This window comes from Drosophila obscura, unplaced genomic scaffold, assembly GCF_018151105.1.
Source record: "Drosophila obscura isolate BZ-5 IFL unplaced genomic scaffold, ASM1815110v1 contig_186, whole genome shotgun sequence".
In the NCBI taxonomy this organism is placed as follows: domain Eukaryota; kingdom Metazoa; phylum Arthropoda; class Insecta; order Diptera; family Drosophilidae; genus Drosophila; species Drosophila obscura.
Window position 1 is genome coordinate 4,968,628 of NW_024542774.1, and position 19,691 is coordinate 4,988,318.

The 19,691-nt window shown below is 43.5% G+C and overlaps 1 protein-coding gene and 1 non-coding gene across 19 annotated transcripts in view; both read right to left on the bottom strand.

Annotated features, from left to right (window-relative positions):
• The window catches only part of LOC111076408 (heterogeneous nuclear ribonucleoprotein L), a 107,298-nt gene that overhangs the window by 37,764 nt on the left and 49,843 nt on the right, over positions 1 to 19,691 (bottom strand). For 5 of the 18 annotated variants that reach the window (XM_041593330.1, XM_041593329.1, XM_041593327.1 and 2 more), the window contains 3 exons: positions 15,258 to 15,440; positions 15,090 to 15,168; positions 4,687 to 4,758 (listed from right to left, as the gene is read on the bottom strand). In XM_041593330.1, the coding sequence (XP_041449264.1) occupies positions 4,687 to 4,758; positions 15,090 to 15,168; positions 15,258 to 15,440 (334 nt within the window). Of the gene's footprint in view, positions 1 to 4,686; positions 4,759 to 7,082; positions 7,646 to 15,089; positions 15,169 to 15,257; positions 15,441 to 19,691 lie in introns of those variants that run through there. The other 13 variants (XM_041593336.1, XM_041593335.1, XM_041593339.1 and 10 more) reach the window with 7 other exon arrangements.
• On the bottom strand, positions 5,188 to 5,259 carry Trnae-uuc. Its single transcript has one exon. It is a non-coding gene; the product is annotated as a tRNA-Glu (tRNA).

The window sequence follows — 19,691 nt, forward strand, 5'->3', positions numbered from 1 at the left end:
AGGCTGCTGTTCAATTTCTCATAAAAGTTTCCCTTGACAGCTGAGGCAACATGGGAGAACAGCAAGGCAACAAAAACAACAAGAAAAGAGAAAAACAAAAGAAATATATGACACACAATTCAAACTTGAGCGTTGCATTTCGGCATACTGAATTTCCAATAAATCAGAATGGTCGCAACCCCTTAAATATTTCAGAGAATTCCAGAAGGGCAAGTGGCAAAGTGACCGAGCCCGATCCCCAGTGAAACAGCACTTGCATTAAAATTAAAAATATTTTCTACTGCGGCGGAAACGGCAGTAAAAAAAACAGCAGTTACAGTCGTTCCAGCAAGCGCCGCCATTGCCAGGAGCAGCACAACTTCCGGTCCGTGGGATGGTGGCCATTTTGTATTTACAGGCATTACGAGCCCTGGTCGGATTGGCGACCCATTGGAGTCTCAGCGGGGGCTCGATGCTTTAACGCGTTTCGCCCAGCGCCCACGGGACCAGGGACTGGCAGGCTGCTGCCAGGCCTGGCTTAGAGGTGTGAATTATTGCCGAGCAGCGTTGCCTGACTGCCTGATTCACATCCCCGAGCGCACGGTGACAAAAGAGGAGCAGCCCCAAGGCCATAAATATGTTAATCAAAAAGAATTGCAATTGGGATTGCATGGGGTCGAATGGAACGAGTCCCAGGATCATTCTGTTTTTCTAGCATACTTTTTTGGAGCAGCTCAAACGATCGCCTCGCTCGGGCCCGCCCGTATGCTAATTAACACAGTTACCGGACAGCCTTTCGTTTACTTGCAAGGACTTCGTCATTTTTTGCCACAAAAATTATAATTTTAATGAACCCCGCTGGCATATGCTAGAAGACACAAACCGCAAAGCAACAAATTATGCAAAAAAAAAAAAACAAAGAAGGGCACACAAAAAATAAACAAATAAAGTGGGGGGTGGGGCGGAGACCTTGCACATCAGATTAAAAAGTAAACTTTTTAATAAAAATCACTTAAGCATTTCATTTGCTTGCAGAGCAGCAGGAAGAAGAGGGGAAACAAAAACTTTGTGGAAAAATTAAAAATTCTTTTTTATGCAGCGGCAAAGCATAATCAAATAATGAAAGGAAAAAGGCAAATGTTTTCCACAGCAAATAATGAAAAGCGCTCATTTGTGGTTAAAAAAATCGTCGGGTCTGAAGGAAAGGCACATAGAGAAAGATAGAGAGAGAGAATGTAAAACATATACATTTTTTTTTAATAATATAAAGGCAAAGCCAAAACAAAGGAACCAACAAATTTGCATTTTGTGAGCGGGTCACGTAAACTTGACGAAAATGGCTCAGAAAAATGAACACTTGGTGAGGCCCAAACAAAGGCCGAAAGTTGGTGGAAAGAAGCGACTGCCTACTATTCTGGCAGAACTCATATCTTATTATTTTTTGAGGAAATCTCCACTAAAGTAAGTCCGAGAACGAAACGGATTCGCTTCAAATTAAACACAAAATTGAATTCTGTGCATCATAATTTCCCCAAGGATGCTTATTAGGCAGCCGGCCAAGGAAAACTGGCTACAAAAACAAAGCCCCCAATGAATTGAATCGTCGAGAACTCCACAAGACCAGCTGAGATTCCGTCTGGTGTTATTTTCTGATTAGGCATGGGAGGGGAGGAGCTGAGCTGCCCCAGATATGCCCAAACACGTAAGCCAGTTGCAAATTGACAAAAGGAAAAGCAACGTCTGATCAACTATGCATAAACTCATTTGGCAGGGACAGCGCCAAGGCGTTCAGGTGAGAAAAACCAGTGATTTGAGGGGAAGACTTGAGCATACACACTAAAGGTGCAATAACAAGTCCAACAACTCAATTCCATTTACCATTAAAATTTGCTTTGAAAAGTACGAAGCAACAAATTGCATAAAACAAAATAAAATAAAACAAGAACATAGGAAAATATTTGCCAACACGAAACATACATACACACAGCGCTTAACCACATTTATTTTGCCCGAGGCATGCCAACAACCAACAAACATGCAACCAACAACAAAGGGGGGGGAAAAATTACAATAAAAATAGAATAAAACAGAAAACAAACCCAATGAATCCATTACAGTTTGAACTCTCTCCCTTTATCTACACTTAGTCCGCGTATCTGTCTCTGTCCGTATCTTCTACCCCCTCTCGAATCAATTGAATTTCGACTTTTCAGCTGGAAGCAAAGTACAACTTTATCCCAGCGACCAGGAATGCCAACCCAGGGGTGGCCAGTACAATGCGAAATGCCGTGGCCAGGGCCAATTATCAAACAAACAGAACAGTGAACAAAATTTGGTTGTGAAAGTTTCTTAGCTCGAAATGCGGGTGGGAAGGGCGTACTCCGAAGGGTTCCCGAGCAGAACCCGAGACTTTTACTATCGAAAACCAACGAAATAACTCCCAAGAAAATAACAAAAAAAAATTATAAGAAAACGGAAGTGTATCTTCAGTGCTCGAAGCTTCAGATACCCTTGCACACATCTACATATAAATTAAGACTCGGAAAGGCATCCCTTCCTGCGTGGCATACAACTGGACACAAAATACTAATGCCTTCGGTAATGCCAGGGTATAACCACTAAAAGAAGCAACTGGCGTATAGCCAAAAGTTCTTCCAACTCCCCACAGTAGTTGTTGTAAAGAAACTTCGCATAGGGGTTGGAGGTGGGGTTCGGGTCCCCCGTCCATAGATAGAAGCCAACCCCCAAGACCCTAATTGAAACCTAGGCAACGACGAGAACTTAAACTTTTGCGTAAAATGCAATTAAAAGCAGCACCCAAGCATCAGTTAGAGACGGATTTTTACTTAATCTTCTGCATCAGTTTGTCCCCAAAGCCCCAAACAGACAACTCAGGCAAAAGGAATAGCAGCAGCAACAGCACCAGAAGCAATGGAAGCCACATCCAAGCCAAGTTCCAGCAATTGTTGTTTCGGTGTGGAAAACTTTATGCCTGGCCTAATGCAAAAGCAAACCAATTCCAAATCTTATTTACGCAGAAAATTAAACATCAACTGTGGGCAGGGCACAGGGATTTTGGTCTGGCTAAAATTATAAACGAGCACCAAGCAGCGCCCCGGGGCCAGGTTACATAAGTTTTGATAACCAGAAGGCAGTAGCAGCAGGAGTAGCAGGAGTAGAAGTTTTTTTTTTAGTTTATAGTTTCCTGTTTTTAGATAATGCAAAAGTTGTAACTAGATGCGTCCTTGAGGCGTTCAGTTTCCTTCAGCTTAGGCCTGTGTGAGTGGGTTGGTAGGTAGGTAGGTAGGAAAAGTTTTACCCAAAGATCGATAAGTAATAAAGTGTAGGGGGGAAAATACAAGTCCAATCTGATTAAGCCAGGAAACGGCAGCGGCTCTGTCTGAAAAGCCTTAATTAAGGGATTAATTTCATATTGAATTCTCAGCCTCCTACGCTGGATAAATTCTCTTGAATTGTGGCAGCCGACATTTATCATTATTGCCAAGAAATACGCACAGGAGAGAACTTTCTCTGCCTTCCAGCCAATTTGAAGCAAACAATTCAGTTGGCTTTCGGTGGGAATTTCACACTTGGATTCTCGCAATTGAAATGCTGCAAATGCCTGAAATGCCATAAAAAATCAATTAATTTTCGGCTTTGCAAAGAGAGCGGTGGAAAACGAATCGATTGCCAAGTAGAATGGGGGGGGGTAGGGGGTTTCGACAGGCCACAAAGTCCACAACGAAATGAAGACACATGTTCTTCGAACAATATTGAGCCAGGCTCTCCTCCCATTTCCCATTTCCCACTTCCCACTTCTTACATATCTCATTTCCTTTGCAGTTCTCTGGCGTTGACACCAGGCAATTTTCTGCAAGGCAATTGGCAAGCACTCAAGACGCTGACTGCTGGTCGCTTTCGCTTTGGATGTCCTGTCCCACACACACACATCCATGCCCAGTCACGTTTTAGGGCCTGGACTCGTCTAGCATTCGATTATTTGTTGACTTAAAAGTTGTCTTTTTCCCACCCCCCACACTCATTCCTGTTAATGGAATTGCGAGGCGCGCGAAAAGTGGGTCGAGAGTGTGTGTCGGTCGGTCGTTCTCATAACCTAGTTAATTAGGATGAGATTTTTTTTTCCCTTGGCTCTTAATTGCACATATGTCGCCAGGAAGCAAAAGGCTATTCGTGGAAAAGATGAAAAACTGTAATGATTGCACCGTAAGTGGCAGCAATTAGAGAAAACTTTTCCCCAGCCAGGTGTTCTGCGAACATTCGTTCTGTGTTCTCTGCTGCTGCTGCTGCTGCAGAAATGATAGAAAGGCTGGGGGCGAAAGGTCAGGTCAGACTGATTTTCTAGAGACATTCCAACCGGAAATTCGTGTAGGTATATATGTATGTACCCAAATGTGTAAACACATCGAAACAAACAAACAACGAAACGTATAAATAATTGAAATATTTAAAGCAAACAGAAACACACACACACACACCAATATCATTTGGGGTTTTTTAGAAAACATGACTGAATTTGTGTGTAGTTCTGAAATTCGTGGGGAGGGGTCTGTTGGCTGTATGGATGGTCAGGCGGATGGATAGATAGATAGATAGATAGTTTGGTTGGGGTATGGGGTAGGGGGGGAGTTGGGTACAACATTTGTCAGCTAAACAGAAACTACAAATGAATAGGCGCCTTCTACTCACTGTAGGGCTGAGGTCGTGTACCGTATAGAGGCTCCTGCAGTAATGGCGAGCGACCATTTCCGATATCCTTAACTGAAATGAGACAAGAGCAAATTGCAAACAGATTGCGCGTGATAAATGTTTCCACAAATTGGTTGAATTTCTGTTTGGGTTTGGTTTTGCTGGGTTTGTAGTTGTAGATTGGTTGGTTGGTTTGTTGTTGTTTGGTTGTTTGGTTGGTTGGTTGTTGATTGGTTGTTGTTTGCTTGTTGATTGATTGCTTGTTATCATTGTTTTTTGGTGTGTGTATGCTGTGTAGGCGATGTTTCTTCATTAACATTCTCATCCTCGCGATTTTGATTTTTATTCGTTTGGTTGCTTGTACTAAATGCTAACTAGGCAAACACTATTGTTCTCAGTGTACATTTCGTGTCTGAGTGTGTGTGCTTGACCTCACAGATGTAACAAAAAAAAAAAAAAAAAAAAAATGAGAACAAATAGATGATAAAAAAAAAGAGTATCTTCCCATACCGGGAATCGAACCCGGGCCTTCTGGGTGAAAGCCAGATATCCTAGCCACTAGACCATATGGGACCAATGAAATGTGGCGCCCTACTCCCGCCAAGAAGAAAAGGTAACACACGGAAATAAATTCAGATTCGTCTGTCGTCAGTTGCTCCCTCACGCCTTGTCTTGTTCATTGCCTTGAATGCCAATGAATCAGTTTTTATATACACATAAAATATAGTAAAGTAAAGAGGAAGGCAAACCACACAACCAATTGGATTTCAGAGTTGAGGCAGGTCAGAGTCACACGAGCTACAGGAACGAGGGAATTGGAAGTCGGAACGCGTCGCGTTCGAATAATAATATTCATTCAAAAAGAAACAAGAAATAAATGCCGAATGGCCCAAACGCTTATTTAACACTACATCTAAAGTGGATTAATTTATGACAGCAGAACATTTTAGCGAAATGCGGAGAGCACGCACCTCCCCTTTTTCCCTACACCACCAACAAATACGTCACCAGATGAGATAAAAGGCGACAGCCACATAAATCAAGAGCTTTTTGAACAAGATTATCGCGCAATTTACGAGAGACAAAAGAAATATACAAGGAGAATGGCAGAGAGTGCCATCTGGCCATCTAGCGTGGAATAGATCAAGATATCATACCCCCCCCAATGTGTGTGTCTATATGTTTGTATGTGCATATTTATGTATTTATATGGTCAGGTTGGTTCTGGCACACTTTCGCAAGAGCATTCACACGCTCCGTCCGAGTGCACTGTCAATGTTTCAGGGCCAACTTCTAGTCCGGGGCCTGACCAAACCGAGCCAGCAGCAGCAGCAGCCAATCATTCAATGGCGACCCCAATAAATGCATACTCGTATAGTTAATGGTTCGACGAGTTGTTCAGAACCTGTTTCAAATATATTTATTTACTTATTTTCGCTGTTGATTGCCCCCAGCTCAAGCCCCAAGCCCCTGCGCCAACCATCAACCCCTGCCATTGCCAAATTGTTATGTTTTGGCCAGCGTGGTGCAATTAATTTTTATGTATAGCATTTTGCGTTTGTTTTATTGACTTTTTATGGCTAAATGGGCTAATGATTTACATCGCTTGTCGGCTGCCGTATACCGATTACCGATTCGGGAAGTTTCTTTTTTTATGGTCTTGGGAGATGGAACACATCACACACAAACACACACATCTATCCATCCATCCATACCCACGTGAACCAGAAAAGGATCCCAAGTCTTATACAATACATTTAAAGTTTAAACGTATATTGCGAGAGTATTTCTCAGATTGTGCTTAGATTTGACATTTGCTTGTTGGGTTCGGATCGTTTTGGCACTTACAAGCTATGAAATTGTATGGGTACTTAGACATAGAGTTAGATTAGAGTGCTTCAACTGACTCACCTCCGGCACAGTCGCTGCGTAGTTGAGACGCCGACGCCTCTCTTCTCCGTACCACCACTCTCATCTGTTACGATACATTGTATTGCCCCGCACGCACTCCCCGGTCACAAATGGGAGGCTTGTGACCGGCGGAGCAGGATGCAGAGGCGGAGGCGGAGGCGGTGGCGGAGGGAACGGGAACTACTCGTACAGACAAGACATACATACTCGTACCGACCGACTAATACCACTCACTATACATATTACATGCCCCGGAATCAGTAGCAATAATAACACGAGAATGGTATAGGCTAGGGCTTACATAGCTTTGAACAGATCCCAATGGTAAAATTGTGAATAAATTAAATAAAATTCAAGTTTGAATTGAAATTTGTGGTTCATGGTATATGACAAAATAGAACAAAAATTATACTATATATATATATATATATTATACATATATATGTATATATAATATATAATAATGGATTTAGCAAATAGTTCTATTTTGATTTTGTTTGATTTCTCTTATGGGGTTCTCTCTCATTTTATACGTCGGATTGTCAGTCAACACATCAGGCACAGCAACAACCACATTTGCCAACATATACATATGTATGTATGTATATCATGATTCTCCGATGATATCGGTTCTCAATTGGTTTCAGTTTTATGCAACAAAATTCAAAAACTTTTGCGTTTTGCCTCAGCCGGCAGTCAAACAACATTTCAAGGATCTGTTCAAATACGATTTCGGCTTATAACGACTACTAATTGCTGGGGCTGTAGTGACAGTAGTACGTAGTAGTAGTAGTAGCGGTATTGGTAGTTCTGGTAGTATCTGTTAGGATGGTAGTAGTGGAGGATCTAAGCTTTGATTTTGATCCCGCGATGTTTAGCTGCCTCTGCTCATGCTTATCCTCATCGATATTCTCCATATCCATATCCTCATCACCTTCATCCACATCATCCATATTATCCATATCATCATCAAGATCAAGTCCAACAACAACCATTCTGGATGCGTCGGTGTCGCTGCCCGTGCCATGCATCTGCATCTGCATCTCTCCTGCACACAGACAAACACAAGCGAGATAGAGATAGATAGTAGATAGTGTTGGTTGTGATATTTTACTGATTTTTTACTGGGTTTTTTTGTTTGTTTGTTTGTTTTTACTTATTTTGAGTGAGAGAGAGAGATAGATAGAGAGAAAGAGAGAGAGAGACAGTGAGAATTCTTGCAAAGTTTCGGTTTTTGTTGTGATGCATTTGGTCCTGCCCAAAGAGTTTTATTTATATATATATAAATACATATCTATATATTTTCTTATATTTTTTTTTTCTTTCGTGGTTTTTGAATTTTGGTTTTACTTTTTTTTTTTTTTGTTCTATATATATTTATATTTTTATTGATTTGTTGTATAGATTGCATAAAATTGAATGGTATTTTCAAAAGAATTTTCAAACTTTAAGTTTTCTTGAATCTTTTTTTGGTGCATTCTTGCAGAGATATTATATTATATTTTGTTGTAGTTGTTGGTTGCATTCTGTTGTTGTTGTAGCTGTTGTTGTTGTAGTAGTTGTAAGTAGTTGTTGTTGTAGTTGTAATACTTTGGGGGACAATATATATATATATATATATATACATATATATATACATATATATTGGTTCTGGAACTTTAAACGCACCCAGAGACGCACACAAAATCACAACAAAAAGTATTAGCAAGTTGTTTTTTTTTTTTCTCAATTGTATTAGATTACTGCTGTACTTTCACTTGGCTCGAATTCGGGGGGGTTAGTATTGTATTGTTGGTTCGAGATTAGTTCGGATGGCGTGGCAGGCAAGGCAGGCAGAGGTTAAAGTTTGCACGGGTTAAAGGCATGGTTGGAGGATGGAGTTGTTCTGACCGCACGCAGTGGATATAGTGGATAGATTGGGTAATCTATGCGCACCGCTACTCGTATTCAGTATTCAGTATTTGGTATATACGGTATTAAATCTAAGCTTTATCCGTGTTTTGCTGTAGTTCTTGGCGCTGTTATTGGGGTTATTCGAGTTACTCGACAGACTGTTGCAAAAATAAAACAAATCATTAAAAAAAATTACAAAAAACACGTGTTGTCTGGTAAAAAGTATATCTATGTATTGTAGGTATATTTTTCTTAGTCGAAATCTGTTGTTAGTGATTGGTGGGTTATTATGCTAAGGACACTGAGACACTCCAACCAGGTTTACCCCGTTTTCATGCTCTCTCTTCTGGAACTCTCTTTGTACAAATTGGTGCAGGGGTGTTTTCTGTTTTCTGTTTCTGGTTTTTGGTTATTAATGTTTGTTCTGTTGCATATTGATTTGGCTGTTGTTTCTGTTGAATTCTCTCTTCGCTTCGGTTAAATGGTTTTTAAGCAGAGACTCTCTCTCTTTGGTGGCTGTTGTTGCTGGCTTGATGTGGCTGTTGTGGTTGTTGTGGTGATTCTTGGCTAAGACCAAGAGAGTTACACAATGTTTCAATGTTGTGTTCTTGTTGGGCATATCGTATTTTACAAGTGTGTTTCATATTTTAGGTTTTTAGTAGTTTTTAGCAATGTATACTCTATATCTTTGTTAATTGTTTTTTTTTTTTCGGGGTTGGTGTGCCTTTTTTTGTTTTGTTTTTGGTTTCTGGTTTTTGTTGCTGTTTTTGTTGTTGCTGTAGGTTTAGGTTTAGTAAGACGCTTTTCATGTGTTGGTATTGTGTTGTTGTTGTTGCTGTTGCTGCAGTTGTGCTGAGATCGTTGAGGATTGAGCTGCTGTTTTGCTGCTTTGATTTTGATCACTTTAATTCACTGAATCAGAGATATTTTGAAGGATAACAAATGAACAAATGAAAACTTAACGAAAATGAAACCCCATTCAAGAACATTACAGTTACAGTGTATTTTCACTAGAAGCAAAATATGCTTGCTATAGTTGAATATTTTCCCATGGGTTGTCAAAGTTATGTACTAGTAGTAGTAGTAAGTAGTATGTGGCTGGAGATCATTCGTATATTCCTATGTAAAGCTTAGCTAGGTTTAAGTATACGATATTACATATATGTATGTATGTACATATGCATGTATTTGTGTGTGTGTGTGTGTATCTAGACCCTCTATCCAGGCCGTGTATACTTATGCGTATGCGTATGCGAGTGTGGGTGGGGATAATGTGTAATTGGGTGAGTGGGCGACGCTGTGCTGTCATAATGATTTACTCTAAAGATCAGGAAAATAAAGTGGCTGAGGCGGGGAATGTGTGTGTGTGTGTGTGTGAGCGAAGGCTCTTGCAATGCAAATGTTTTCCTAAAATTAACCAAGACTCGACTCCAGACTCAATCATTGCTCCATCCCTCCCAGCAGAACTGATGATGATGATGATGCCGAAACATTCGGAAATGTCAAGCTATCATCTCATCCAGTGTCACCGAGTGGCGGCACGGGCACGGGTACTCTGCCAATGGGCCACTGGGGGGTCATGGGCTCTCATAATGTATGGCCTGGGCCCCAAAAGTCGGCCCTGGACATTATGTGGGCAGCAATGAAAGCCATTTTAATTGCTTCCAAATGAGTGAGGTCCACGCAATTGCACAGACAAGACATAATGCCACACAAACTCGTAAATGTGGCATCATGGTGGGCAATGGGGGGCACTGGATGTGGCTGGGACTGGCACGGGTACTGAGAGGACTGGGAGGCAAGGGTTCCTGCAAATAAAAGCCCATATCAGATCAGGGCACAACAGCCACAAATTATTCACACTGATTAGATGAAGTTTTCGCTGGGTTTTTTGGGCATTAAATAAACCATGCTGAAAAAGTAAACCGTTATAATTACAATGTATTTGATGGGTGCGGCAGGGGGGAGCCCAGAATGACAGAGACAGACAGACACACACACACAAAAACAAATTGAATGGCAGCAGCATATGGAGGGCACTAAAAACAAATTGGGGGTCCAAAATGGCGCATGGCTCAAGATAAAACGAAAATAATCAGCAAGCAGTAAGGCCGAAGGAGACACACAGACATACACACACACACAATAGAGACACTGCTAGAAATCGTTGTGTCATAAAAATAAACAACCCCATCGAGGGCAGAGCCTTCAGAGAGCCCAGGACTAGGGAAAATCCAATGTTGATATGGGATAAAGAAAGCGAAAGCGAAGGGGAAAGTTATTCGCATGCAATTTAAATAAATAAGAATGCGGCAGGATCGAAAACTCTAGCCATAATTGAAATCACTGGGAAAAACGGAGTTGCCACGGTGACACACACGCCCATGGGCTCGCCTGCGCTGCAGGGTTGCCAACGTGATTTGCATGTGGGCCAGAAGAGACCGAGACTGTATGAATAATTTATGCGCATTTAATTCGATTGTTGTGGTACAGGGACACATCCTTTCGGGGCATGGAGCATTTGGCATGCGGCATGGGGACACCACCTTAGCTGAGAGAACTGCGAGGATTACGAGGTAAACTCGTACATAATTTAATCGTAAACATGAAATAGTTTTGTCATGTTTTATATTCAACTTCAGTTGTCCCACTTCCAAGGACCAAAAACCCAGCAGACCCTTCGTGTGAGTCTCCCTTTCCCTTTCCCTCTTTCTCTCTTTCTCTCTCTCTCTATTTTATGGCATTTGGCATTTCCGTTGCGTTTCCGTCTCGCTTCGTTTGTCCTTTGTCTTGTTTTATTTGTGTCTCGCCTTTTATTGAAATTTCTGCTACCTAATTCCGCCATTCCCTGTCCTGTTTTGTTATGATTGTTATTTTGCTGCTCTTTTCGTGCAATCGGAAATAAAATAAATAATGACTGCCATTACGGTGCACGTTTTTGGGGACCCCTGGGAGTGAGCCGTGGGAGCCGAGCACTCATTCTGTGGTTAATTATTTCCAGGTTCCTTGCGACTGTATATCTGTGTAGGGGCCCAATCAGTGGCCCAAAGAAATCCATAAAATTGGTAAATGGGCCATCGTTTTGGCCAGCTACCAGATAATCTTCCGAGTCGCCGAACATAACCAGATCTAAGCTGCAATTTGCTACACCATTCTCCCAGCAAATCGTCTCTAATCAATTTCAAGCGAACACTATTCCTCAGCACAAGCCAAATTAACTCGGAGACAAACTATCCGGTAAAGCGAAACTGTCACTTTGCATCAGGGCGATGGGAAAACGGAAGGGAAAATCGCATTCCCTAAACGTATGAGAATTCACGTAGGTTTGTCAAGTCTCTCGCTGGCTCCATTAAGTGGGGTAAAAATGCAGGGAAAAAAAATCGAACGTCCTTGAGCCAAAACGGAACCCAAACTAGGGTGGGGCGGTGGTAAAGATGAGCAAAAACAATTTGCAATCAAATAAAGAACAACGGGGAGGCGATGGGCGTTGGGCGATGGGCGATGGCAACAAGAGGAAGGAGGGCGAACATAGCAAGAGAACATCGCGTGACAACACGAAGGAAAATGCGACTTGTGATGAGCATGAATCCATCTGCAGCCGGGGCAAGGATAACCGCCACAGCCGCAAGACGCAGACCGAGAGGATGACAGCAAAATGAGTAGAAAATTAACAAAACGCGAATAGACAGAATGCAGGATAGAAGGCGGAGGGGGGACTGTAAATATCCCTCAAATATGCAGCAGGATGACGATGGAGGACGAGGACTAGGACGAACCGCATCGGTGGCAACTGTGGCAACAGTGGCAGCCACGCGGTTGTCAAATGCAAATGCAAATACAAATTTTCGGTATGTACTTGATGAAGTTTTGAGCTGCAGCAGGAGCTGCAGCCACTGCAGAGGTACGGTAAGATACTTCCTTGCGACGGGAAATGGCTGGGTGCTTGGGTGCTTGGGTGGCTGGGTGGCTGGGTGACTGGGTGGGTTAGCACTCAAGTCAACTTGTTAAAAAGTTCTTTGCTACTTTGGACGGTTCGGCCAGTGCCAGTCATTTCGAATGCTTTTTTGGCCAAGCGGAACAGAATGGAGGGAGGAACCTTGTTTACCCAAGGCGGTGGCTCAGTTAGTAGGACACTGCCACTGCCAGTGCCACCCCCTTCACGTGCTGGCATTTTGTATCGATTGCCAGGAAAAGGTAAGGAAAAGGCAGCTACAGAAAAGGATAGAAAGTCGTTTCACAGAGGGCGAGTGAAAATCTTATGCAAATATTAGGTTTGCATTTTCCACTTTATATTTAACTTTCCCCACTTCACTTCCCTTGCCTTCTTGTTTTCCCTCTCTCGCTGTACACCGTCCACTCTGTGCTCTGTTCTCTGTCCGTTGTTTGCTTTGTCCGCTTGTTATTATTGTTAAGACAATAATTCAGGACGAAGTTGACGCTCAACCCAAGTTGTGGGCGTGGATTGTCACCCTCCAACGAGGATTGTAAATTAAATCAATGTATATTTTCAATGGAAATATCCACAGCCGATTCGCAGAACAGACCATCGAATTTTCCGTGGGTTATGGCCAAGCAATTTGCCTGGTCATGTTCGATCGATTGCAGAAACTCGCCCAGCACTCATATCCGTTCAATTAGCCAGCCACAGGGATAGTGTGGGAAAAATCGACAGTTTCCACCTGCCATGCACTCAAATCCATTGAAGCCTTTGAATGAGATGCCCGCCCACAACTACAACCACCATCAACCACAAAGAAAGGAACGCATCTCCCACATTCTGTTCGTTCTGTGTATAGTCCCAGGTCTAATTTACATGCCCCACCATCACCGTCCCGGTCTACGCCCACATGACAATGATGTTGTAGCTACTAGCTACACATCTCCGCCCACGCCTTCTCCATTTGCAGCGCCACAGACAGACAGGATCCAAGTTCATTCAGTTCTGTGCCATTCATTGATGGGAGGCTGCCTGTGCAGCTCGGTGGCTGGCTGGCTGGCTGGCTGGCAAATAGACCCAGCTCAGCAGAGGCTCAGGCTCATCCGTTTGTGGCAAGAGCTAGCACTCAGTGGCAGAGAAGGGATCGGACCAGAGAGCTGGATGTGGCATGCAAATGCCAGTGCAAACAAACTACGGCTGCCACCAGACAACACCAAAAGTAAACGGCAATCCAACGAGGCAGATAAATGCATCGGATCGGTCCTGTTGCCTTGTTGCCGGGCGAGGCGGAACAGGAGGAGAAGGAGGAGCAACAGCAACAGCAGCAGCCAAACTTTGTCTCTGTCTGTCCATTGAAAAAACGTGGCTGTCTGAGTTATTGTGGCTTTGGTCATTCTGCTTTATCCCCGCGCTACCAGCCAGTCACAGTACCAGCCGTTGCTGTGGCAGTGGTTGCGGCAACGTTGACAGTTTGCCATGGCAACACCAGCAGCAGCAGCAGCAGCAGCAACAAGAGCATTAACAGTGCGTTGGCCTGGACGGGACAGGATCCGCTGGTGGCTCGGTTTGTCGGCCTTTTGATGTTACCCGTCTGTCGACCTCTTCCAGCTACAAATTGCTCGTTGCACAGACAACGCCAAACAACAACGACAAGGATGACAACGTTGACAGTGTCGTCGCCTCGCTGTCTGCCCCAGACGAGTGTCGTAGTCGAGTCGAGTCGAGAGAACAAGAGAGCGGAAAACCGGGGCAAAAGCATTTAATTTCATTTTTATTCAAAGTGAAATATACAAATTAAAAATGGCATTTAATGCGCAACTTTGTCGCCTGTCATAAGCACTGCAAGCATGTGAAATGCGCAGTGCTGGGGCAAGTTGAGAGGAGAAGGAGGAGTGGAGTGGAGTGGCACTAGTAGTGACAGTGGGAGTGGCAGTGGCTGGGGCTGGGGCTGTGGGATTGGGGAGGCACTGAGAGAGACAAACAGGTGGCACTATTGCTTGGACGGACGTAGGCGGCACAAACAGGTGGCACTATTGCTTGGACGGACGTAGGCGGCAGTGGTGGCAATGTTGTGTATCTTTAATGCCAGATGCCACACGATGATGATGATGATGATGCGGTCTCCTCCTTGTGTCTGAGTGTTCGTTAAGACATTAAGTATACGCCTGAGGGTACGGTTAAAACTTTGAAGCGGCAAAAATTGTTAATAAAAGGATTACAGGATTACAGAAACGCTTCGGGAAACAAGGCAAGATGAAGCAGCATAAGAAATTGCGCATACGCCACGTTTCAGTGTATCAGGCAACTTAGATCAAAGTGCTGGCGATGGATGGGTATTTGGCCAATTAAAACTCAAGTATGTGGATAACCAAAAAACAGTTCTATAGGCGGCACGGCACTAATTGCCATCACAGCAGGGCACAAAACTGGCTACATTTCTACAGTATATTTGGACTCGCTCAAGAGTGACACAAAAAGCAATCATTATCTCTCCGTGTTTCTGTTCGTGACAGAGTGTGTGTGTGTGTGTGTATGCAAGTGTCTATGACAGAGTGTGTGTGTGTGTGTGTGGGTGCTGCTGTGTGGATGTATGTATAGGTGCATCACTTAGAGGCTATTTCTTTTAAGAGGGGGAAAAAAGTAGTAAAAAATGTGAACGCACTTGGTAGAATCTCACCTGTGCTCAGCGTATAGTCCCAGCTGGTATCGGGCTCGTTCTTATACACATTCAATTTCTCTGGCTGCAAACGGTAATAGAATATAGCCGAATATATATATATATATATAGTGGGTTATGATATCGGAGATCCAATCGATAGATCAGACTTACCTTGGCATAATCAATTTTCAAAGTGCAGCAGCCGGCATAGATATCGGCTCCATTCAGATTCTCGCGCGCCCTTGTGGCCGCATCGAGGTTGTCGAACTCCACCATGGCCTGGACTCCATTCTTTTTGAAGATGACAATGCGCAGCACTTGGCCATGTGGATGACAGATTTTGTGCAAAACATCCTGCAAGAAAATGGATTCCAGTAAGTAAGAGTAATCGCTAGATTTAAGCTCCAAATTGAAATTTAAAATTTAAATTGTCAGCAGTCTTGGTGGCAAGGTCACAGGCGTGCTGCAAGTAAATACCATCTGTGCATATTGTCACAATGGTGATAGTGTAGGGTGACGGCTTGTTTGGTTCTGACCAAATTGAAACGAATGACATTCCATGTGTCCTTTCATTTTGCATTATTCTTTGTTCTTTCATACGCCACACAGGACTGTTGACTGGACTGTTCCCAGAGCAACTCCATTTCCATTTGTGTTTTTTGTCTGAAATAATTGGAATTTCTCATTTGGCTGCCCCTTCCCCACAATCCAAAGAAGGCGGAGTGAGTTTCTTACAGGACAGCTTCGTGAGGCTCAAGAACTCATTAGCATAATTTAATAAGCACTTGCCTCAGCTCGCCTATGCCAAAGAAATTTCCCAATTAACATTCATAAATTTTCGAAAATTACGTTAATGAGTTTTGAGTGTGCAGACGGGGGCGCCGCGGCCAAAGCCAAGAGGCGTGCCAGGTCTAGGCCAACAAGAATGGGGAAGAAAAATAAAGAATTTGCTCGTCTGGGCTCAGAGCATGAACCAGCTCTCAGAATTGATGGCAAATTATAATGAGCATTGGTCGTTGCCATGGAAATTTATGGAAAATTTAAGCTGCCAAATTTTCCCTTTTCTCCGCACACAATCTCCCTTACACTCATACACTGTCGCTCTATCTCTGAGTTCCGTTTATTTATTTCACTGGCAAAATAGTCGAGAAATTCGATGGAGGAAGGCTTTTTGGGGGCTCTTCTTTGAGGGGCGCTTGTCATGTTGTAATGGGTTAAAATGTTCAATTTGTTCAACTCCGCTCCACACCCCACCACACCACTTCGCCATCTCAAGCTCATTTCTATGAGCTTAGAGGAAGGAGCCAGTGCCTAAGCGGCTTTTGTCTCTCTGGCAGTATTTTGTTATTCATGAAATTCATCGATAAGTCCTATAAGCATGCTGAAAACTTTTCACATTGATTTGCATTATACACAGCAATACAATATTCAGGGGTAGCAACTTCATCAGGCCAAATACCAGAGGCCGATGGATGGCGATGGGTGAACTTTTAGCCTATGCAAATTTCACAATTCCCCCAAAATGATTGGACGAAAGCCAACAAGGGCTATTTGGGATAGATCAAACGGTTCCTTAAGCAGTACCTACATACTTCTATATGAAATTGGCTCCTTCGGACTGTTATTCTATGAGCAGGAGTTGGAGATGTAAACCATGTATTGCATACGAGTGAGTATTAGCCTTCACTGCCGCTGACACAGTTACGAGTTCTCCTCGTTTTTCTCGTTTTTCCAGCTGTAGGGGTGGAGGAACTGTTATATGAATCATTTTCTCACTTTTCCGCTCCATCGCCCTCACACTCTGTGCTCCGCTCCATGATTGTGGATGTCTGTGTTGTGTGTGTGTGTGTACTATTACTTAATTATTAATGCAGCTGCTTTCTTTTTTTCTTCCACTATATTCCCCTCGCGCTCTGCACACACTTAACACTTCCCGAACAGCCCAGCCACTCCCCACTCACCCGCCACCCGCCACCCGCTCGACGATTCTGCCACTGCCTCTATCAACCGCAAAAGTTTTCTAATTAGTTTTTGTGTGCACACTGCGCTTTATAGTGGGGATAGTGCGCCATTCTACTGCATAGAAATGCTGGCCAGAGAGCGGAAAGTGGAGTGCAAGTTGCAGAAGGAAGTGGAAGTGTGCGAAAGAGAATGATAGTGAAGGCAGTGAGACAGTGAGACAAGGGGGGGTCAGAAAAAAATACGTTTTCTCGCTCATTTTCATCTGCAACGACATTTTACAATTCGTTTTTGAAGCTGCATTTAATGCGATTTGCACAGGGTCCTAAAGCAGGACAAGGACAGGACAGGAAAGGACAGGCATAGTTGAACATAGAGGCAGAGTGAAATAGAGAGAGAGAGAGAGAGAGAGAGAGAGAAGCAAAGTTAGAGAAAGAAGGAGCACAAAATGTCTGCAATTATTGTAAATAGCGTAATCATCGAGCAAGTCAAAAGCGTCGCCAGCCAGCCAGCCAGAGTGCACAAAAAAGGGTGGGTGGGGACCTGGAAAAATTACTCTTGTTTATGAGGGCAGCTTATTGAATAAATGAGGCGCGTGCCCTCTGATGGCAGCACAGAGAGACACCAGGACTTTGCCTTGGCCCTCTCCTCGAACCCAACGAAAGGCAAGGGATACGGATAGTCGACTCTGTTCAGTCATTGTTGGCTGGTAATTCGAGCCCATTAGGCGAATGGTATTGGGATTGGCAGTCAAGACAGAGAAACAGAAATAGAGAGAGCGCGAGCTCAAGGGTGAGGGTGAGTTTGGAGGGATCCCTGAATGATTATGTGCGAAATGGAGCTGATTAGACAAACTCTAGGGGGAAACGGAAGTGCCAAGAGGCTCTCCAGAGTATTCCATAATAAAGTACAGTTGCGTTCGAGTCACTCCACATTCCTTGAACTGATTGAGGACTTTGCTTTGATGCTTTACCCGACAGAATTGCGCCATAAAATTTTTAAAATCCCAAATAAGTTTGAGAGAAGCGCTTAAATCCTTCACACGAGGGAGCGCAGGGGCTGGCCGGGCTGCATATCAAAAAGTTCAGCATTTCACGAGCTGTGGAAATTAAAAAACTAATCCACAAGAAGGCGAGAAATAAAAGGCTGCCAGAGAGAGAGAGAGAGAGAGTAAGAGGAGAAACAAATAAACCGCATCCAAAATGAAAGTATTAATAAAACAGCAGAGTGGGTGGTTTTCACGGGCTGTGGGTGGTGCGGTGGCGGGTACTATTGGGTGCTGCACTTTTTGTGGCATGAAACAGTTATTTAAAATATAAGAGCCGTGCTTTCCAAGTGATACATATCGTACGAGCTACGTGGCATTTTATGAGGCACTATAACTTGCTCGGACTGGCCGCGGGACACACCACACTCCACCCCCAAAGAATGCTGCGAAAAAGGACAAGCGGGTTGGGGGGGTAAAAAAATAAATTAATATTTTATCTAGAGCAGAGATTCGCATGCATGCGACCCCGCCCCGCAGTCGCCCATCCCACTATGTGCCGCACAACCGCCCGCCATGCATTTTGTTTTGCCATTTTATGGCCATCATCAAAAGCGCATTAAAATTTTACTAAGGCGTCATGCCAGAGGGGATACTGGCTCTGGCTGTTGCCCAGAGGGTGGGGAGTGTCCAGGCGTGCTAAATATTAAATCAGCGAAATGCCATCAGCAGCAGCAGCAGCAGCAACAACAACAACAACAACAGCAGCTGCCGAGGCTGGAATGAAAGCAAAGGCAAACATCTCCACTGCATCTCCGTGTGGCAGGAAAATATTTTAAGCGGCTTTCCCCAGGTCCATCAACGGACCAGCTCCCACATCATTCGTCCGCATAAAGGGAACAATGGGGCATGGCAAGAGTCCCGCAAAGCGCATTAAATATTAATAATATTGTGTACTCGGTGGCGTTATCAACAATTTTGTGGTCAAGCATTGTTTTGTGATTTCAGTTTCTACACACACATTTATGGGGCTGACAAGCTCTCCAGTGAACTGGAATGGCAAAGCCATGGCTTTAAGCTGCTGAACCTTTCGAAGCTGTAGAAATATTCTCAAATGTAAGTGAATTAAGTAGATAGCTTTGAGCGACAGCAGCTAGTGTGTGGCGGTATTACCGCAAATAAATTATTAGAATACCCAAAAGGTTGATTGGTCTCGTGGTTTTTGTCAGAAACTACATCCGAGGCTTACAAAGTCTGCTACAGAGCACGGGAATCGAATCCCTGTGCAAAAACTATATATTGACACAATGAAAGCATTAGACAGAAGGCAAAAGCTTACCGCTGAAACGCTTATATCAGGCAGAGCCAAGTGCATGCAATCAAATCAAATTCATGTTTGTGGCTGCACAGCCACAATTCCTCATGGATACTCTTGGCCTTTTTCAGCAGCTGCAATTTCCATTGTGCCCAGAAGTTCGATTGATTGTCATGGTTTTTGGTCGAAGTGAGGAGAAGTCATTGAACCGACCGCAAATCGAGAAGGAAACAAACCGAGAGAGGAGTTCATTCCCCCGCCAGCAGCAGCAGCAGTTCCCTGTTTTGGTCTCGTTCTTCGCATAAAAAAGAAAAAAATACTCAACAAGTTTTTTAGCATTTGAATT